The sequence below is a fragment of the Copadichromis virginalis genome, linkage group LG3 (assembly GCF_057382275.1).
Source record: "Copadichromis virginalis isolate Kocher_CV1m ecotype Utaka linkage group LG3, C_Virginalis_male_GT1.1, whole genome shotgun sequence".
In the NCBI taxonomy this organism is placed as follows: Eukaryota; Metazoa; Chordata; class Actinopteri; order Cichliformes; family Cichlidae; genus Copadichromis; species Copadichromis virginalis.
This window is the reverse complement of record NC_140620.1, coordinates 64,399,169-64,421,997: the sequence shown is the minus strand read 5'-3', so window position 1 is coordinate 64,421,997 and position 22,829 is coordinate 64,399,169. Positions and strand designations below refer to the sequence as shown.

Genomic DNA, 22,829 nt, shown 5'->3' with positions numbered 1-22,829 from the left:
TGCTAAAGAGAGCCACTCATCCACATCACGGCGTGTCTGCGCCTTAACCTTTGAGGCTCTGTGGGCAGTAATGCTATCATCCCCCAGGTAGTGGGCTCCCAATCTCAGTGTCGGTGTTTCTGACAGATCGGCCTGCGAACCCCTCACAGCCGGACCACAGTCACAGTACAGACATGTTTGGATAATGCAGTCATGCTTCCTCTCTGCTGCCTGTCACTCCTTCTGTTATCAGAAAGAGTTTTTTTTCCTCTCTAGATTTCTCACTCACTTCCTGTTTACGGACCACCAGTGGGTGGCACCAGCTGTGGCCACTGCCAAACTCCATGCTGAGTTTCAGTCCCCAGTTTACTTTTACACGTTCTACCACCACTGCCACACCGAGACGCGGCCCGAGTGCCGACGCCGCGCACGGAGACGAGATACCTTACGTGTTCGGCGTACCGATGATCGGTGCCACGGACCTGTTCCCGTGCAACTTCTCCAAGAACGATGTGATGCTGAGCGCTGTGGTCATGACTTACTGGACTAACTTCGCAAAGACTGGGTAGGCCTCATGTCACAGTAGTGTAAACTGTACACGTTACTGTATGTTCTCTGACAGCCTTCTAGTCATGTTGAATACTTGAATCTGGGTTGCTAGTTTAATTCCCGTGTGGCTTTGAAGAATTGAACATACTGGTTCACCAAAAGCATCCAGATCCCAGAGCAGCCGGTTGGTCTTAGATAGTTTAAAGGTTGCACAGAGAATGGGCCTCCTGTCTGTATTCAGTGTATTGATGCCACATGTTACTTATAATGGAGACTGAATATAACTTTGAACTGAAACGTTTAACCTTTATGCTCCACCAGGGACCCCAACCTGCCCGTCCCTCAGGACACCAAGTTCATTCATACCAAGCCCAACCGCTTCGAGGAGGTCATCTGGACCAAGTTCAACTGGAAGGACAAGCAGTACCTTCACATCGGTTTGAAACCTCGTGTCAGAGACAACTACAGAGCTAACAAAGTGGCCTTTTGGCTGGAATTAGTCCCTCATCTTCACAGCCTGCACGACGTGCTCTTTCCCACCACTACGCGCTCCCCCGCAGGCCGTGACCCCGGCACCATGAGGCCCAGAAACAACGTTCCTCGAACCACTCGTCATCCTTACCCTACCTTCCCATCAGATCCTGAGCCCGAGGGCTCAGAGCGCCCGCCCCAGGACCTCTTTCCCGGAGACACCCGCGACTACTCCACCGAACTGAGCGTGACAGTTGCAGTTGGAGCGTCGCTCTTCTTCCTCAACATCCTGGCCTTCGCCGCCCTTTACTACAAGCGTGACAAGCAGCACGAGATGCGCCGGCACCGGCTGTCCCCTCAGCGGGGCGGCCCCGCCAACGACCTGGCTCACAGCCAGGAGGAGGAGATCATGTCCCTGCAGATGAAGGACTGGGAGCACGACGCTCACCACGACATGGAGCCCCTGCGACCCCACGACATCCTGCGGCCCGCCTGCCCTCCCGACTACACCCTGGCGCTGCGCCGCGCCCCCGACAACGTGCCGCTGATGAAGCCAAACACCATCACCGTGATCCCCAGCACCATCACCAGCATGCAGCCTCTTCACGCCTTCAACGGCCACAACAACACCCTGCCCCACCCCCACTCCACCACCAGGGTATAGTAGGGACAGGCCCGACACAGCGGCACCTAGGGACCAGGAACACTGGCTCTGCTTCCGCTCTGGAAGGGAGGCCTCTAGACGTGGGCCTTCGTTCTGTCCTCTTATTCTCTTCTTTCTCCAAAAGCAACTACACCTGCTGCGTCATGTGCTGTGAAACTTGGCAGCTCCCTCCACTGGTGGCATGTGGAGGTGCAACTGAAGTGTCCAGCAGCAGATGAGCAGTTTGGGGTGGGTGACTCAGATCTTTCAAAGATACTGTTTTCAAAGACGGTCTGCTGTTTCCAGGCTCAAGACCTCCAACATTTGTCAAAGGGACGAATGCTCTCTCGCTCCTCGCTGTTTTCTCTTTTTTACGCTGGCGTCATCTCTTTTTCCATCTCCTGTGTGTTATGTGCACATTATGCTTCTCTTTTCTACATCCGTGTTTTATTACTGCTCTCTTCCTCTCATTTGACACGCCTCCCTCCTGCTCTTCTCTAAAAATTCCCGATCTGCTGAGCAGTCTGGAGGGGGGAGGCGTACACTAAACATATAACTATGAAAACACTGATATCTTTCATTCGACCAGCATTTTTAGGTGCCAAGTAAGTACTGCTGTGTTTCATTTCTCATCAAGGGAGAAGAAAAACCAAAGAAAAATAGAGTTTCGCTATTTACCGTCAACTAACAGAGTTCTGTCATGTTCTCATGACAAAGTGCCAAACTGGCCTCAGTCGTGATTTTCTTTCTTCCATCTTCTCTCTTTTTGTTGTTTTGTTTGAAGCATTTGTTAAATTGTTGTTTTTTATTGTGTGGAAAGAATTTTTCTGAAAATATAGATATAGAGAAATGATATTATATATAGTTCTATATAAAATGTGTACAAAGGAGAAAGTATATAAAAGGGTTTTCTCAGTGGGGGATCTATGCATGAATTATTTTTAAAGACGCGGGGAAAAGGACACTGTACCTGTCGATGCACGTTTCCCAAAATCTAAACGAGTCATATCGCTCCATGTTTGCTACTTTTGGTTTTTGGTTTTCTCCCGCAGAGTAAGAGCATCGCAGGAGCATCGCAGGAGCATCGCAGGAGCATTGCAGGAGCTCCTGAAGTCAAACGACGCCTCCCAGCACTCATTTATTAAAACGGAGTCGATGCCAAAAGTCTTAAACGTTAGAATCAAAGCAACAGCTGTGAACTCAGTCATGGTGTCATGTGCAGCCTCCGTCTTACTGTCACTACTTTTTCATTTTAGGGTACGTGAGGTAAAGCGTCCGTCGATGTAGCTTGATTGTACAAAATTATTTTTCTACGTTATTAACAAAACAGAGCAGAGACTGATGCTGCTCCTGTCTGACCCCCTTATGTCTGCCACATGTGTATTCTGACTTCATATCATCACTGCTCCCTCCCTCCTCCTCTCTCCATCCTACACCGCCTTTGTTATTTAACACCGACCCCCCCAAACTGATAATCAGACAAATTCCCAAACAGCTGACTTCACTGTGTCGACACCGTTCCTGACTATTTCTGACCTCAGTTCAGCTCTGCTATTATCCTCACATTAAGGGTTCGTTCACCTGCCTGCAGATGATCTGTGAGCTCGTCGGTTGTAAATGAAACTCTAAGCACACTGAGGGTAACCGGGAGGCGTTCAGGGCCTGCAGTGCAGAGCTGCAACATGAAAAAAAGGGATGGGGGCTCAGATCTCCTGAACAGGGTAGAAACAACACGGTGGGTTTGTGCTGTTTGTGATTCCTGCTCCGTCACTCTGGTGGAGACCACTGCAGCTCAGCAGCGCTCCCTGCTGACCCTCTGATGAAGATGTCAACAGTATGTAAACTGAGCTGATGTGCTGCTGTTTGAGCCCACGTGGTAGCGTACGTCCAGTATGGGAGAACTTAGTCACCGGTGCTGTCTTTGCTTGTGCTCTAGCTTTAGCCTGTTTGATTGTTTGTTTTCTATTTTATTACTGCCTAAAAGGGGAGGTGGGGGAAACACATGCCTGACTTCTCCTGTCAGAGGTTTTGTAAGCTCAGTGGAAGGGAAACGTGCACAATGTAAATCATAAAACAACTGAGTGGGGCTGTGCTGCAGGTGGATCAGTGCTGTGGACAGTAGCTGTGGAAAAGAGACTGGACAAAGACTCTCAGCCTTAAATACAGGACAGAGGATGATCCGATCATCTTTCAGCTAACAGTGTCGAGCAGAAGGACGGCCGGCTGATGCGTCCGTACGAACCCTTTTGTACTCACTCCTGTGTATAAGGAGGTGGCGAGGGGTTGTGTAGTTAACCTCAGTGATAGGTTTGTAGCATAAACCTATTCGTTGGAACGTTAAGGACAATTTAATTACATAGCAAAGCAAGACACGAGTAGGCAAAGTTCTTCATGTTTCCCGTGCACGGGAGAGAACCGGACAAACGCCGTTCCTTCGCTTCACCCCAGTTGCTCTCGTCCGCTCCCCCGTAACACTGCTCTTTTATTGAGGTTACATGAATATACATATGACGTTCATTAACATATGACGTCTACATACAAACAAAGAGTACGTTGCCTGTGCGTGCGTGCGTGTGTGTGTGTGTGTGTGTGTGTGTGTGTGTGTGTGTGGTGGGGGGGGTCAGAGTGTGACCCCATAAAGACTTCCCTAAACCTGCTGGTCTGGAAGTCCAGCAGTTCATCTAAACAAAAGGCACTTAGCCTAAATCAGATATAGATACATTTATCCTAAATGAACAGAGGGAGTGACTTTAAGTCTGATTTCAGACTATGTCAGTATTAGTTAAGCCAAGAGTCGGCAAAAGCTTTATGGCCCGGAAAGTTCTAATTCCCACAACATATTGTTGGATTAGTAAGCAAAACTTTTCTGTGATGAAGATTTTTGGGGTTGTTGTTTTAGTGATGGGTTCATTCTGTCAGTTAGCTTTGGCTTGTTTTCTTATTTCAATAGAGGGAGTTTTACTAAACATGGACATGTCGAGGAGCGGCTCATTATTTCTGTAACAGTGCACTTAGAGAAAACTGTCAGGTGTCGCCCCCTTTGGTGATGATGTTTTGTGCTCTGATGAGCTAATAATCAGCTCTCTTTTCCTCCTTCTTTGTTCTAAGCAGGCCTGCAAGATTGAATTAACAGCGCTGTAAAACATTGTTGTGAGAGCAAATATAAGGTGAGCTTTTCCAGATTACAATGGGCTGAGGAAAAGGTCACCTGTGGGAACCTGCGAGTTCCTGTCTAAAGGATTGCAGCGAGTCAATCCAGTCCAAGATCATAAAGAACTCTTTTTCTAAAAACAAAAGAAACAACAAATAAATGAGCTCATATTGATGAGGGTGGAGACTCTGATGCTTTGCGCGTGAGGCTCCACTTGTCTGCTGTGCAGCCGTGACAAAGACTGGACCAGCGTTAGGATGAGTAGATGTTGACAAACAATTCACGACGCCGGTAAGAAAAAGGTGGATGCTTTGCTTTGCTTTTGGCAGGAGCACAAGAGAGAGAGAGGGAGACCGAAAGGTTCACATGAGAGTGGAGCTGCAGACTCCACCCTTGGGCGGCTAATTTTGGGTTGCTGATGTTTGCTTTAAGAAAATGTTGTTTTATTGACTGGGTTTAGATGATGGTGTCACATTATATTGTTGGGAAAATGCCAAATGCTGAAGGGGAGAAAATGTTTGATATTACTGATGTTACCATTAACCAAAGCAGGCCACTGTAGAAGTCAATGACATTTTATAGAAGGAAAACAGAACCAAAGCCAAATGTAGGAGTTATATAGGGGATTGGTGGACTTGTCACATTCCAAATCCAGTTATGGAACAACAAACACTGGTCCAAGGGAAAGGGCAGGTGATACGAGGTGGTGCTGGAGGGAAACGAGCAAAGTAAAGACAGCAAACCTATTTTGGTTCGATTTGATAAAGTCAGATTAAAAGAAGTACCATGACACTCAGAGGATCAACGTGAAACTAAAACATACGCACATTTTGTATGAAGCACATGACTGATAACTGTTGTGTTTTAAGTTTAGTTTCTTATAGCACAGAGTGGATCACAGTGAGGGAAGGACAGGGGGGGAACTGAGTTTAAATGTGAAGTTGATGCTAATATACAGGTTTTGTTTCTAGGTCGTTCTGGGGATGCAGGCTCTGGGTGGAGCCAGGAGCTGAAAAGATCGAACATGATAATTAAACTGATTTTATTATTTAAACACAGGTTTGCAGGCCCAGAGCAAATATACTCGAGAGGAGAATCGCTGAGGTTTTCTGAGAAATGATCTGATGAACCTTTTTCTTTTAATTTTCTAGTTGTGGTTTTGTTTGACACATGAAGATGTGTCAAAAGGGGGAGTTTTAGGTCTAATTTGAAACAATGGATTATATGATCGATGATGCAATTCTACACTGCAATCATCGAGTCCATCCTCACCTCCTCCATCACCGTGTGGTACGCTGGAGCCACTATCAGGGACAAACAGAGACTGCAGCATGTTGTGCGCTCTGCTGAGAAGGTGATTGGCTGCAGACTCCCATCTCTGCAGGACCTGTACGCCTCCAGGACACTGGGGCGTGCAGCTCAGTCACAGCTGACCCTTCTCACCCTGGACACAGTCTGTTTGACCTGCTCCCCTCAGGCAGGAGGCTCCGGTCCATTCGCACCAGAACCTCTCGCCATAAGAACAGTTTCTTCCCCTCTGCTGTTGGACACATGAACAATAACCGTATGACTGTTCCCACCACTACCACGTGACCCTACGCTGTGTTCACTGCATCATTCCATGTTTGGCCCTGATCACCACCTGCACTCATGTATATATCTATCTACTTAGCACTTTTAATCCTTATTTTTATTTTTATTTAAGTGTTATATGACAGTATGTTTGCACTGAAGCACCGCAGCAATTTCCTAATGTTGTAAACCTGCTCAACATTTGGCAATAAAACCGTTTTTGATTCTGATTACTGTCAGCATTTTAATCGCTAGTTTAAAGGCTGCAGCTGTTGCTCTAACATAAATGTAAGTGCTGGTTCTAATAGTCTGAGCTGCTTCCAGCTTTATTTGTGAAGAGCACAGCAGCTTACAAAACACGTAGCTAGCTCGTACAGCTGCGACGTTAAACTTTCATGAGCTAAGATGACCTTAAAATAACGGGGCTACGTGTGGTGATGCTAGCGTTAGCCACGTTAGCGCGTTAACTTCACAGGTGGTCAGACTGAGTAAACAGGCACTAAGTCAGAGGTTGGGCTCTCCGTTTCGCTGCAGGATCCCTTCATTCATGCAATTTATGCAGTTTATTAAAGTGCAATTGGAAAAAGGATTTTGAAATGCAGTTTTTAAAAGCATTTCAAAAATCAGTTTATTAAATGGGAATTCAAAAATGAATTTACAAATGCAGAATTTATTCTATAATTCATTACTTAAGCACAGAATTCTTTATTTCGATGCGCGTGGCTCTTGTGGTCCTCCATACAGGAGTGAGAACGTGTTGGCATTTGGGTCCTCCTTCCCCTCATCATAGTCTGCCACGCAGGCCGTGACAGAAAAGCCCACTAAAAGAACGCCCACCAGACCAAAGCAATGGTTTTGACTTGATCAGCATTAACCCCGCCCCCTGACTTTGATGGGTGAAGCTGACAAATAAAATGTATTTATGAACAGCGATGCAGGGCCAGGAGTAGCAACGTGAATTAAATAAATACATCATTAAATAATTCATTAAATGTGTCAGTAAAATAATCAAAATAGAAAACAAACCAATAATTGATTAAATATGTAATTAACTAATTTGAATTGTATATAAACAAATATTGAAAAATTTTAAATGAAATTAATGGATAATTCATTATTAATATATATCTTTAATTGATTATGTAGATTTTTTAAATTAATTACTGAAATAGTTCATTCATTAGTGATGCATTTATTTAATGCAACCATAAAATTATTGCTAGTTTAAGTAAAATCAATTTAAGACATCAATATTAAAGGTTAACTTATGATAATGAATACATGCAACTTTAACTGATGACATAAAAACGAGGATTTCTTAAGCTGAAGCCAAAGTGCTGACTCATTTGTCATGTTACTCTCAAATGTTTTCCCTAATAACAAGAACATAATTACACTTTAGCCACAAGAGGGCAGCAGCATTAATATAAGTCACGTGTATATAAAGGTACAGTGATTATATTACAGTGATTTTGACAAAAACAAAACAGTTGATGGCAGTGTGTTTTTCCATGACAGAATAATTACGCACACCCCACTTTGCAGTTATTTATTGTAAAAAATGTTTGGAATCATGTATGATTTCCGTTCCACTTTGTGTTGGTCTTTCACGTGGAATTCCAATAAAACTGATTCATGTTTGTGCTGTAATGTGACAAAATGTGGGAAAGTTCAAGGGGGCCAACACTCGGACCGGCGGCCGCCTCGGGTCTCTGCTCCTCCCGCCTCCCCTATCCCTCATCCACCTGCTGCCTCTGTGGAAGCTCCGCCATAGCCACCACCAAACAACTGACTTATTTCTACACATCGACCAGCATCCGGCCAATCTGCCATCTTTCATTGTTTATACCGTTACAAAAAAAAAAAAAATCATAAAAAACATCATTGGCCCAGAAAAACGAAAAATCACCATCAGTATGCCCGATGGCCAGTCCAGCTATGGTCGTGCCATCAGTTAACCCTTCGCTTGCCAGCTGTGACACGCATGCCCAGGGTTGCCGACCCCTGCTCTAAAGCATCTGATTTGGATTCCTGAGATCAAATATATTTTCCTTTGTGTTTGTTTTCTTCCCATTTGTGGCTTTAATGTAGTGTTACATCCTGTTTGTTTGCTTCCATCTGTATACATGTCCAGATTCACTGTTATGTTTCTATTCTTACATTGCTGTGTGATCACTGTTCCCTCTGCTGACTGATGTGACCTTTTGTATCTCACACTGATACTTGTCATATTTGTATCTGCGCCTAAAAGATAAAAAGTTTTCCATGCTAAAACACAGCTCCACCTCCTGCAGTTCTCCCTCTGAACCACTAGATGTCTCTGTTATCTAAATGAAGACGTGCAGCACAGCAACCACAGCAGCGCTCAGATCACACGTGTCCTGTTATTATGTATAAAAGCATGAAACAGGTGAGACAGGTGGGATCAATATTAATGTTGTGGAAATATATGAAAAAGCAACAGAAGAGAGAAAACATTTCGTGTTTCTAGAAAGATCTTTCAGCTCACAGCTGCTCACAGACTGTATTTACAAGTGACAAACTGCAACTCTACAGTACATCTACAGTATATATCAAATATATTCTGTATTCAAATCTATTGAGTGATGTTTGAAAGTCTTTCCAGGTGAGTTTGATCCAGGAGGGTCTGAAGCCAGAGTCAGACAGAGACTGTGCAGAGACTGTAGAAGGACAGAGCAGCAGCAGAGCAGTCCAGATACACTGATGATCCTCTGTCAGATCCAGAGGGACACACAGGGATGATGCTGGACTCTACATTGTGTCTGACAGTGGAGCTGTTCTCAGAGCAGTTCACTCTGCAGCACTGACAGTCATCTGCACTTCTTCTCATTCCTCTGTCAGTCACTGCTGGATGAAGCTCTCCTCTCCACCTCCCAGTAACATGGCCCAGTCAGAGCGTCTCTACACACAAGCTGCTGCTGCTTCAACCTCTCTGGATCATCAGGACACAGCTCCTCCTCTCTCAGCACACACACCGTCCTGTTTACCATCATCAGCTCCACCTGCAGAGAGAAGAAGGAAGAGCAGAGGAGATAAACGAGTGTTTCCAGAGACTCTTCATCAGCTGTCAGTCAGTGATGCAGCACATCCAGTATAAAGAGCAGCAGGGACTTCAGTGCTGGGACTGTACTAGGACTCATTGTTGCTTCACTTTTTCTAATCTTTGGATTTTTATTGAAGTTGATGAAAATGTTTTTCCCTCCTAGTTTGAGTTTGGACTTTCATTCATTAGAAGAACCTTGGTGTGTCCACTCTGAGCTCTGTAGGAACCCCAACAACAAGCCCAACAATCCAGATGGACGGTTCCAGCTGTTAACTGGAGGAATTCCATCCAAACATCTGCTCTCACTAAATTCTTCCTCACCTACAGACTGTGTTCTTCACTGCTTTAAACTTGGAAATGAATGCAGTCATTGGTCTGCGTGCTGCTTTGTTCAGAGAGCTGATTGGCTGTTGACAGTGTTTGATCAGAGCGTGTCAGCCGTTACCATGGTGACCATAAAGGTCAGAAACAGGAAGTGTTTGTGTCCAATCCTGAAGCCTGTCACCATTCTCCTCTCACAGCTTCACTGAGAAGCTGCAGCTTTACAGGAAACACTGGATCTTTGTTTCATACTGACTGTGTTTAGTACAATACTGCTGACAGCACCACCCACTCACTCCATCACTCTACTGACCCCAGAGTCTCCAGTCTGTAGTCTGGACTCTGCTGAAGATCAGACAGCTGCTTCACATCTGGATCCTTCAGGTTGTTTCCCCACAGGTCCAGCTCTCTCAGATGGGAGGGGTTGGACTTCAGTGCTGCTGCCAGATAATCACAGCTGATCTCTGACAAACCACAGAAACTCAATCTGTATAAAGAATGAAAGATGTAAGTTTATTAGACAAAGTGTGAGCTTGAAATCATTCAGTGTTTCATCATCTGTTCAGAGCTGAAGAAGGTTCAGAATGTAGAAGTTTAGAAAATGGAAACTCCAAACAGCTGAAGCCAACAGGAAGCAGCTTCAAACAGGAAACTGTGCAGAGTTTCAGACTATATGTCCTGATGCAGCCAGTTGGATTTTGGAGATTTGAATCTCTGTTCTGTGACTAAGTCCTTGAATCATTTCTTCCAGTTGGTCCAACAAGACAGACTAAGTGTTGGACATGTGTTGTGGCTCCATTAGGGGAGCTTCTAAATGTGATGTGATGGCCCCTCTGGGTCTGTCAGGTCACAGCACTGAAGAGAGCTCAAACTGGGCACACAGTTGTTCCAGTCTGGACCAAAGACTCTATACTGGGACTGAGGGACTGCTTTGACTGCACCCACTGGGACTTTTTAAAGGCTCATGTTCTCACTTAGATCATCGATTTCTACTTACATTTCTTTCTGGGAAAAATGGGGATTACTTTGGAAACAGGAAGTATTTTCCCCAATAAGCAGCCCTGGATTAGTAAATCACTCCAACATGTTCTCAGGCAGAAGAAGCTGTCTTGTTATGAGGGAGAGAAGAAAAAGATTGAGGCACAGAAACTTGTTGAAAGAGAGATAAAGCAGCTAAAATCAGGTGTAAAAGTAAAGCAGAGGATGAGCTGAATAAAGGACACTCAAGGCTGGCTTGGAAAGGAATGAAGTCCATGGTGGGGATGCAGAACAAGGAGCAAAGATGAATGTGATGCTGAATCAGCAGAAGACTTGGACTCATTGGATTCCAGCTTTGATATCATTGATTTCAATGAAGAGCTTTGTGATTGTAGCAAAGGGCTGGTAGCTCTGAGAGTCCCACTGATGAGGTGTTTGTGTGGAAATCTCTTAGTGGGACCAAAGAGAGAAAAAGCCCTGGTCCTGATGCTGTGGGAGGGAAATGATTGAAGTGTGCTGTGAGGAACTGACTGGGAGATCTTCACACATTTTCCAGTCCTCCTTGGAACAACAGGAAGTTCCCAGCATATGGAAACAAAGGTTAAGTGTCCTATGGCACTCAGTGATGATGGTGCTGTGGCCCCACCACCTCCACCTCTTTGTAAAGGAACTAACTGTCATCTGAAGCTTCAAATGGAACTAAGACTTCCTCCACTAGGTGGCAGTGTCTGATGAGAAAGTGTTAGTGGAGCTGGCCTGGAGTCAGAAACAGGAAGATGCAGGATTTGGGCTGAAATGGGGGAAAGTGGTTCGCACTAGTGCCTTAAAGCAAGAAGGTTGTAGGTTGAAGCTTGTTGGCCTTTCTGTGGAGGTTGGATGTTCTCCCACAGTCCAATGAAATGCTGCTTAGGTTCATTGGTGCTTCTAAATTGGCTGTAGGTGTGGATGTGAGAGAGTGCTTCTCTGTCTCTCTCTGTTGGCCCTGTGATGGACTGCTCACCTGTGCAGGTGGACCACGCCTCTTGCCCTATGACAGCTAGGGCACAGGCTGCAGCCCTGTGAGCCTAAGCTGAATAAACAGTTAGCAAAAATGATCCATAGATGGCCTGAAATCCCCCAGTTAGCAGTTTGGTAGATAGCTATGACATGCTAATCCCATCCAGCAGCTGTATTCTACCTGTAAGCTGATCCCTGCTGAGCCAAAGCACTTTTTCATATACAAATTACAACCTTTAATAGAAACCTATTGGTCAGCATCTTATTAGCCTGCTGTTAGCTTCATTCCACAGAAAACTGAGAGAAACTAACAGAGTTGATAAAGAATAAAGAGAAATGTGCTGATTTAAAGCCTTTGAAGTGCTTCAGATGATCTCTGTCCACTTCTGTCCACTCATTCATTCATGTAAGCTTTCTAATGCAGCTTTGATCTTCACAGTCTGCTTCATGAAACTCATTCTAACCCTGAATGTCAGAGTGTTCCTCCTTCTCTTTCCCATCATTCATGCTGGCAGTGGAGGAGATTTGGATGTTGGACTGTGTTTTGGATGATGTGTGTATGTTTGTGTTGGACTGCTGTCTGTAAAGCAAACGCACATTTTGCTTTGGATTTCAGTGTCAGACAGACTTTAAGGTGGAATGAAGAGTTGGAGAGTTTCACAGTGAATTATCCAGTGGAGGATTTTTCTTCTTCTTTGAAGGTTTGAAATGTGAACATTGTTCTGCTGCAGTCAATGGACTAAACCAGAGAAGAAGAAAACAGACTTTACCATGAAGATCCTCAGTGTGGATCAGTATAATATCAGCCTGATGTCTGCAGTTTAGTGTCAGCACAACTTTCACATCATATTCATCTCAGCACAACTAAAACATGCTGACTGACCCCAGAGTTTCAAGTCCACATCCTGGACTCTCCAGGAAACCACACAGATGCTTCACTCCTGAATCCTGCAGGTTGTAGTTCCTGGTCAGGTCCAGCTGTCTCAGATGGGAGGGGTTGGACTTCAGTGCTGCTGCCAGATAATCACAGCTGATCTCTGACAAACCACAGCCCCACAATCTGTATAAAGAATGAAAGATGTAAGTTTATTAGACAAAGTGTGAGCTTGAAATCATTCAGTGTTTCATCATCTGTTCAGAGCTGAAGAAGGTTCAGAATGTAGAAGTTTAGAAAATGGAAACTCCAAACAGCTGACAGAGTTCATACGCCTTTGTCAGGGTCAAATTCAAGCAAGACCATGTGAAAATTAAAACACATCATCCTAGGTGAACTTAAACACCTTTGTTCCCCTTTTGTTAAGACATAGAAAAGTACACCACACAAAAATACTGCAAAAGGAAACGGTCGCCTTATATACATAGTGTATAAACTCAAAATGCACATTTCACTTCAAATTAAGATTAAGGCTTTGAACAGATCACATAGTTCAGTTCAACATATAAGACTTTAAGAATGCACAAGCATCTACTTAAAATCTATTTAATTTATCATCCATGATATTATTTTGTACAATTCCAATGTATTTTGTTCATCTCCCTTAAATAAACAGGCAGTCTTAAAGTATGAAATATTCATATACAAACACATATAAATGTGTGTACTGTCTCAGTGGCTGATAGTACCCCACAGGCCTCAGTGTGAGCTTGAAGACATTTATAATGTTTAAGTAGTTTAATGTGCAGGTGCTGACGATAAACACATTTTGAATGAAAGCCGGGGAACTTTGGTAGCACAGAAACAAGTGGCTATTCTTTGTGACTATATGGATCACTCACAATACCATTATTTCACACAAAGGCACCAAATTAATACTCAAAAAAGCTGCAGCAATACACACAAATATAAACAGTACTTGGTGACAACTTTGCTTTTAGCCTTTAACCCTTCTTGACTACTTTTGATGTGGCCTCTATATTTTACCTTTAAAAACAGTTTATCTTGCCAATCTGTTATTTTCTCATTTTGACCAACTGTATCAGCACAATTTATCTAAATTCAGACAAAATTTAAAATACAAGTAGAAAGTGATATTTTGACTGTAAAAACCACACACATGTTTAACGAATCATCTTCATAACTTGAAATGCAAATAGAGATTGTACACTTTTAAAAATACGCACACGTTTTGCAAACAACAAAGTTATATGGTACTATTTACCAAAAAATGCAGCCAAGGCTCAGACGTTTTTCATATAATCATTTCAAACTATTTACAGAACAATCAGGTGTCAAACAATAGTTTGTGTCACTCTAACACATATGAGAACAGCACAGGGATAAACCTGCAGGTCTGACAGCAGGTGTGTCACTCAGCGTTTACACTGAAATCTGCCTTTGTTGGCTTTAAGGCAGCAACTGTGACGATCACTAGTAGAACTGACACACAAAACAAAACAACAGCTACACACTAAATACACAAGACAACAAACTAACTTGAGACCAAACACGGTAAACGTCACAAATCTCTCACGTATCAAAACTCTCTCTCTCTTTCGCTCACTCGCTCTCTCTTGCCGGTCACTCCTAAAACTTCCCCCTTTTGCTAAACAACCAAATGTCATGTTTCCATATCATTTTTGATTGGTCGACATGGTACATTTTCCCACCTATAGGGCTTTGGAGCGTGATGTCACGGGAGATGGGCCACGCCCCCTTCCGCCATGACAGTAGGCCAGCCAAAGGATACCATTTCAGCTATGGATCGTACGGGTTGTGTTGTCGGTTGCAACGTTAGATCACACGATCGTGAAGGCAAGAAGCTGGATAACGGGCTCTCTTTTCATCGTTTTCCATCCTGGAGGCAACGTGAGGGATCCCATGTATCCGATATTACTAAACAAAGACGTCAGGCTTGGATTGCAGCGGTGAGACGAGCGGATATCGAGTTCTCTGCAATCCCCAGCTTTTTGTTGGTTTGCTCACGGCATTTTCTTTCCGGTGAGTTCTAAATTAATTCATATCACTCTTGAAAGGCTTTTAGTGTTATTTTCAACGTGCTGAGGTCATAGATAATGAGATAAAACATGCTAATGTGTGATGCTGCAGAACCACATCATGTCGACTGAGTAGCTTATGATTTGGCATTATTGCAGGCAAACCAGCATATGAAATGGATGTAACAAATCCAGACTGGGCACCAACACTGCACATGGGGCATGACGACATACTTGTATCAGACTCGGACCGGCACTCAAGGCGTACGCAACGGAAGCGAAAAAGAGCACCCATCGAGGTAAACACCCCCCCCCCCCCCCCCCCCCCTCTAAAAACATACTAAATTGCTATCACTGTACACTAATCCGCACATAACTTCCAGATGAATCACACACCTGTCATTGGAATATTGGTGTACATTTACCTTATGTCTAATTTTATCTTACAGGCTTTCGTTATGCAGCTGCAGAGTCTGAAGGTGTGCCCCGTGCAGAAGTGATTGATGAAGATCTGACAGAAGACCAACAGCAAAATCACAATGTCATGGAGGCAGTGGACAGCAGTTGTGTTGGACAAGTGGAGGTTGAGGTACCAGCTGCAAATGTGGATATACTGAAGAAATGTAAACCTTTTAAAATGATGACAGATTACAAACTCTCAGCTGTGTCTGTAATCAAACCTCTGTAACTTTGCTTCACTTCAGCAGCATCAGCTCATGTTCACATGTTGATTCATGGTTTGCTTCAGTTTTTGATGGACTGCAGAATATTTTGAAGGTTATCTGCTATAAAAAGCCAGAACAGGAAAATCTGCTTCATGTGTTTCTGTTTGATCCTCAGTGACTTTGACACAAAGGCCTCTGCTGTGATGATCACACCTCTGATCAAGTCTCACAGTGTCAGCTTTGTTTTTATACATATGGATATGTGCTGATAAATGATCAGAGTTATAATATTTCCCACTGTCTGCTGTGTGCCGTGACCTTTGACCTGCTAAAGACAGTCAGCTGTGGATTATTCATTGTTGTGTCTGATACTTAGAACTGTGAGGAAGAACACTACACAGTTAATCAGGGTCCCCTCTCTCTGAATCAGGGAAGGTGGGCAGGCCGCGTGTGGGCCGCGGGCCATACGTTGAGTCTCACTGTTTGAAATGTGAACATTGTTCTGCTGCAGTCAATGGACTAAACCAGAGAAGAAGAAAACAGACTTTACCATGAAGATCCTCAGTGTGGATCAGTATAATATCAGCCTGATGTCTGCAGTTTAGTGTCAGCACAACTTTCACATCATATTCATCTCAGCACAACTAAAACATGCTGACTGACCCCAGAGTTTCAAGTCCACATCCTGGACTCTCCAGGAAACCACACAGATGCTTCACTCCTGAATCCTGCAGCTTGTAGTTGTCGCTCAGGTCCAGCTGTCTCAGATGGGAGGGGTTGGACTTCAGTGCTGCTGCCAGATAATCACAGCTGATCTCTGACAAACCACAGCCCCACAATCTGTATAAAGAATGAAAGATGTAAGTTTATTAGACAAAGTGTGAGCTTGAAATCATTCAGTGTTTCATCATCTGTTCAGAGCTGAAGAAGGTTCAGAATGTAGAAGTTTAGAAAATGGAAACTCCAAACAGCTGAAGCCAACAGGAAGCAGCTTCAAACAAACACAACAAGAGAAAAAACTCTGAATGTTTCACATTAAAGTCGTACATTTCTCATAAAAACAGGACAAAGACTTGAAAAAGTCGTGTTTTTCCTTCCAGGAACCACAAGGCTTCACTTTTAAAGGTGAAGTGTGAAAGAAATGGACATATTTGAAGTCCAACACCTTTTTCCAGTCACATTATTAAAGCAGACAAACTACAAGCTCATTTTCACTCCAACAAGTCATCTTCTGACCTGGACTAACAACACTGGTCTCTATGTGCAGCTGGCTGTGAGACCAGTGCTCAGGGAGCGTCTACAAAGTGCAACACTGAAAGAACATCACACACTAGCTGTGTCCCAAAACGTCGGCTGCATCCTTCGGAGGACCCGGTATTCGCAGTCTACGTGGGCCGGGTCCTTCAAAGACTGAAAAGGCTGGAAGTGCGAGGCTGTGAAATGGGACGGTCTAGCCTTCAGATTTGCGTCACCGCTGTGTCGGTGGAGTTTAATAAACTCGGCCGTCTGCTCCTTGCTATCTAAAATATAACAGGACACTGGCGTAAATTCTCGACCGTCTCACACTTCTGTTTAATCAGTTTCCTGTTTAACGTTTATTCAGCTGTTTGAAAATCCCGGAGGAACTTTGATCTCAGCCAAACCGATTTACTCCGGAACAAATAAAACACAGAAAAAAGGCAAACAATTACATTTTTAAGTTATCCGAGTGACTTATATATCATGTTTAACCTGAGTAGTGAAAGAGCGGGGTCTGAAAACGATGAAGCCGGGCGTCCGCTGCTCTCGCCGGCTGGAGTGACCATTGAACCCCCCGGCTTGCTAGCGAGCGGGTGGGGAACAGACGTCTCCGAAAACGTCGGCACACTTTTGCAAATATGCGATGTCTTGATAAACCAAGCAGATATTTGAAGTTTACACAGCTACTTTCTCGCCTGAAAATATGTTAAAAGTTTATTTTGTGACCCAGAAAGATTAATAAGAGTAATTTGAAAACTTAGTAGCAGCCGCCATTGTTGGCAGCTGAAATTTGGCTGGGCCGCGCTATGAATTCTGGGATATGGTGGGCCACGAAGGACACACCCGACGAATCCTTCAAATTCAAATTCGGGGAAATGAAGGACGCATTTGTCGGGCACATTTGAAGGAGTCGACAAATACGGACAGCCTTCATCGCCTGGCTGTGACGTAATCGGCCTTCAAATGCAGCCTCTGGAGGATGCAGCCGACGTTTTGGGACACAGCTACTAATTTGCTTCCATCATCCAACCTGAAGAGGAAACAGAGACGCCTCCCCTTCAAAGTAAAAGCTGCTCCTTTTGGACACAGTATCAAAGAAAGTCTACAGTATAACATAGAAAAGACAGAACAAAGTTTTGGTTGTTTTTAAATTGTGCAGAAATGAAACTACACTAAGCTCAATTATGTGACAGACATTTCATCCCATGTCAGTTTGGCCTCATCCTGGGCCGGATTATCCAGCACACACTCTGACCACAGGTCCATGTTGAGCAGGATGAGCTGCTGGCTAATCTGGAGGCTGTAGCAGCAGCTCACAGTCACAGTGGGTTTCCACTCATGAAAAAGCTCTGGCTGCTTCATTTCTCATCTCATATCAGAGACTTTAATGCTTCACTGAAGCTGTACTGTGATGCTTCCATATCCCAGTGAGGCCTCCATAATGATTTCAGCTGTTCTGTACACACACTGTGTGCCCTGTATGGCTCAAAGTCTCTGCAGCCTGTTTTTATCTGCTATCATCAGATCTTCATCATCCTCATTCACATCCCTCACACACTCTACAGCCTCATCAGCACTGACTTCATCTTCACTGACTGATGGAGCACAACATGAACCTGTGGAGGCTGAAACACTGTCCTGTCAAACATCTCCCCGTCACCACTCCACTTCTGACAGCCTTTAAATGAACCCTGCTCAAGTCTGTCACTTCTGTTTGGAGCCAAAAGAGGTTAAAGATTATGCCACTACATTCTTGTCTAGAAAATATTAAAGTGTATTTGGTGACACACAAAAAAGGGTAAAAGTATAGTTTGGGTCCACACATGTCCAAACCCTGGTGTGTAGGCCTACTTAGTATTGAGAAAAGCCCACTAAAAGAACGCCCACCAGACCAAAGCAATGGTGTTGACTTGATCAGCATTAACCCCGCCCCCTGACTTTGATGGGTGAAGCTGACAAATAAAATGTATTTATGAACAGCGATGCAGGGCCAGGAGTAGCAACGTGAATTAAATAAATACATCATTAAATAATTCATTAAATGTGTCAGTAAAATAATTAAAATAGAAAACAAACCAACAAAATATGTAATTAACTAATTTGAATTGTACATAAATACTTAATGAATTATTTTAAATGAAATTAACCGATAATTCATTGTGATTTTGTTTTGTGTTTTGATGAGCTAATAATCAGCTCTCTTTTTCTCATTGTTGTTCTAAGCCGCTTATCCAAAGGTAAGGCACTACCTGTTGAATTATTTCCAAAGTGTGCCAAATTGGACATTACAAATTAAAGTCTACTCACTGAAATTACTGGGGAATGTCTGCTTTGATTTTGATGAGAATCTCATGACAGTACTGAGGATTTAATGCGGTTGGACCGCTAAAGGATTTAATACGGTTGGACCGTGGAAAGCAGTTGGACTGCTGAGTGATTTTAGTATATTAGGGAATTTGGTTATTGTTTGGGGTGGAGCCCGTATTGGTTATAAGGTTGGACCTGCTTCAGTCTTACACTTTTTTGGCTGTTTTACTGTTGTTCCAAAGTATTATAAATTATTCAAGAACGTCAGTTGGACTGATAGGAAGCGCAGTGCTCAGAGGTAACGCTTGCCAATGCCAAGGACGCTTAGGCATTGTCCTCGAAGAGGGATAGTCAGTTGGTCACTGTGGAGCTTGGGGCACTCCAGAATAACTAGGAGTTAGAGTCTCCTTACCGTTTGGAACGGTAGTCTGCGCTTTTTTGGCCAGCAGAAGTTGGACTTCGGGCGTGTAACTTTAACTTAAAACTTCGGGGTAAGCCTTGGCTGTGAAATGCCAAAAATAGAGCTTCAGGCAAAGTTTGGGTTTGTTGACGCTTTTAAATTGAGTTAGGGATTTTAGAGATGAGGCCAGAAACTGTTGGACAGATACTGGTTAATTGATCACAAAAAAGTTGGACTTTATCGGTTGGACCGTTAACTTAAATTTGTCGAAATTGTTTAGGCGCTAAAGCTGACAGATGTGACAGTGGTTGTAAATATAAGACGTCTTTGTAATATAAAATAAGAGATCTCTGTGTGAAAGGAGTCTGAGGCAGTGCTGGAGCTATTTTTAGACTGTGTGTGTGTGAGTGTGAAAATGCAAATTAGTCAGCAGTGAACTGTTTAAACCACAGTTGGTTTTACAAATACTGCTGCAAACATTGTTGAGTGTGTGTTTAAGACGCCATTTATGTTCATTAGAGGGCTATAAATAAAGTTTTGAGTTGCCGTAGTGAATGTATAGTAATTGACTGAGTTTTGATATATAAATATAGTGAGTGCACTGTATATATTTAAGACTAACATATTACTTTTAGGAGTAACCTCTCATCAGCAATAAATGCTGGTGTGTTTTATTTTTTCTATTCTATGTGTGTGCTGTGAGAATTAATAGAGGTTTCAATTGTTTTCTTTGACTTGCTCTTTCTGATTATGAAAGGCATGTCTGAAATACTCTTAGGAAAGCGTGTTGTGAGTATATTCCTCAACTCTTGTCACAGTTTAAGTGTGTGAATGCTGTGAGTAGCAGGCTTTGAGTGATTGGGTGTGATTTGTACAAATAAATAAATAATAATAACACTATGAAAGTTGATAGTAGAGTGAGTGCAGAAGTGGAAGTGTGAGAGAAAAGGCGGTGTGTGTGTGAGACGATCTGACAAACGCAAAGAATTTAGTATATTTAGAAGTGTGTGCGTGAAATAAGGGTGAATTGTTTTAGATCAAGACTTAGTAAAACAAGAGTTTTATTAGCCTGTAAAAAAAACAAAACAGGAGAGATAGAAACAGAAAATATGGTTCTGAGCAGCTGCAAGGTTGACAGGAAATGGTGTGTGTGACAGGAACTTTGCATGCCCATAAAAGGAACTGACTGTGACAAGTGAGCACACAGAGAGAGAAACATACGAGTTAAACTCCAGGCAGATGAAGCAAATGGAGGTTTTAAGAAAAGAAATGAAAAGGATATTAATTGTATGCTTTAGTGTGTCAATACAGGTGGACTTCTTTCAACCTAGAATCTTGAGTACAAAACCATTGATTAACAGAATTGGGAGGAAAACAGGCCAGATTTTGGCTTAAAATTTTACAGCTTGACCTCCCACTTGTCCCGATCCTGAGAAGAAGCTCATAGGACAGTTAATCTCCTGATGAAGACCGACAGAACATCGTGGACTTCAAGAATTAACAGCAGGCAAAAGACAGTGCAACTGAAACTACACTGACGATACCAGCAGCAGCATGGAAGAAAAGCACGTGATGGAAAATGCACGGTGAACTGCAGGCTGGTAAGAACAGTGTGACATAACTGTTTAAAGACACTGAATGGGATATTTTGCCAGGCTGGGATTTAATCTAAAAGGAAAATACTGAAAAGAGCAACGGAGAAGAAACAGAGAAGAAACAGACTGTGTTTGCTGGGGATCACAAGACAACAAAGGACACTAAGAGAAGGGCACAGGGGCCAGTGGGAAGGTGAAGCCCAGACGAGTTCGACTGCGAGAATAGAGGGTACAATTGGGTTGAAATTGAAGCCGGAACTCAGGATGGTTTAGGGATGTCCACGTCACAAACAAAGAGGTAAACAAAAAGAAGGTAAAATAAAGAGAGAAAATAACTGACAATTACATTAATGAATAGAAGACACACATACAGATATTACATAGATTTATTTTTAGGATAAAGGGGAGAGCTTATACGTAGAAATGACTTTTTATACATATTGCATTTTGTGCCTTTAAGGGAGTTGTGGCTCAATTCGTCTCTTGTGGGTCACGAGCCTTTGGCTAGCGCTATGATTAGCCAATCTACTGTGAGGATGATATGAGTTATTGAAGGATTGCACACGCTTACAGACACAGAGTCCATAAACACACATGACAGTATTGATTCCAGGCAAAAGGCCTCAAATTAATTTAGCGTTTAACTGAACTTGAGCTGGCCCTGTAACAAGTGACAGAAAAGAGGAACTGAATAGGAGTTTCTTGCTTTAGAGAAGGACCAAAGGAAGGAAAGCATATATTTTGGTTAAGTCTGATAAACTAGAATGAAAAGGTATTGTTACATCAAAGGAGCAAGATGAAATAAAAAGGCTGTACCAAAAACAGGTTATAACATAGGAAATGTGAGTTTTAAAATGAAGTTAGTGTTAACACACAGGAGTTGTTTCAAGGCAGCGTTTAGCTGTGATAAAATGTATGCATGAGTAATTGCTTATATGTTTAAACTTAATTGATTAAAGTGGTTGTTTTTTTTTGGGATCTTTTAGTAGAATAGGCGCTTATAATGATTTTCTTGTGAAAGGAGATTCTAGGTCAGAGTGGAGGCCTTGCAGCAGCGAGAGTTCTGTGTACAGGATGTTGATGATTAGATAAGGCAAGCGACAGGAAACGCATGCAGGGACGTGAAAGCAGCGTTTTAAGAGTTTTAAAATGATGAGTAACGTTGAAGAATATATATAAATACAAGTCAATAAGTCAAGAAGATAATTAGGATCAGGCTTTTGATTAAAGAGTCCCAAAGATGATAAGTTAGGGAGGTGCAGGAAAAGGTGTTTGGTTTGCTTTACACAAGATCTCGGCGACCACAGGGGGGTGAGGATCCTGGAGGCCCGAGGCATGATGGACCACAAGAGAGGGACGCAGAAAAAACCTAATCTTACGCATGGAGTGTTCTCGAGGGGGAGCTGGTGTTTATTACTGGGCCACTTAGATGACATGAGGTTGTCTGATTTGCTGAGCCAGAGGACGGCTAGAGAGGGTCAGAGCGGGAGTGGTGACCCCGATGTCCATGATGCCATGGATGGACATGGAAGCAGCTGAGTGGGCCGAGGAGTGACCCAACACAATGTATTGTGACCTCTGGTGTTCCAGAGGTCGAGAGAGGGAGTATTGAGATTGGAGAGATATTTTGCTGCTATTGTTAAAGGCTCATGTTCTCACTTAGATCATCGATTTCTACTTACATTTCTTTCTGGGAAAAATGGGGATTACTTTGGAAACAGGAAGTATTTTCCCCAATAAGCAGCCCTGGATTAGTAAATCACTCCAACATGTTCTCAGGCAGAAGAAGCTGTCTTGTTATGAGGGAGAGAAGAAAAAGATTGAGGCACAGAAACTTGTTGAAAGAGAGATAAAGCAGCTAAAATCAGGTGTAAAAGTAAAGCAGAGGATGAGCTGAATAAAGGACACTCAAGGCTGGCTTGGAAAGGAATGAAGTCCATGGTGGGGATGCAGAACAAGGAGCAA

The 22,829-nt window shown here is 43.2% G+C and overlaps 2 protein-coding genes across 2 annotated transcripts in view; one reads left to right on the top strand and one right to left on the bottom strand.

Moving 5' to 3' along the window:
• LOC146716611 (protein NLRC3-like) overlaps window positions 1–22,829 on the bottom strand; it is a 200,365-nt gene that overhangs the window by 155,900 nt on the left and 21,636 nt on the right. The window lies entirely within an intron of this gene.
• LOC146716613 (neuroligin-4, X-linked-like) lies at window positions 263–1,663 on the top strand. Its single transcript, XM_085452502.1, has 2 exons — window positions 263–544; window positions 850–1,663. Exons 1-2 carry the CDS (start codon window positions 324–326, stop codon window positions 1,661–1,663), a joined length of 1,035 nt encoding a protein of 344 aa, XP_085308628.1. The 5' UTR covers window positions 263–323.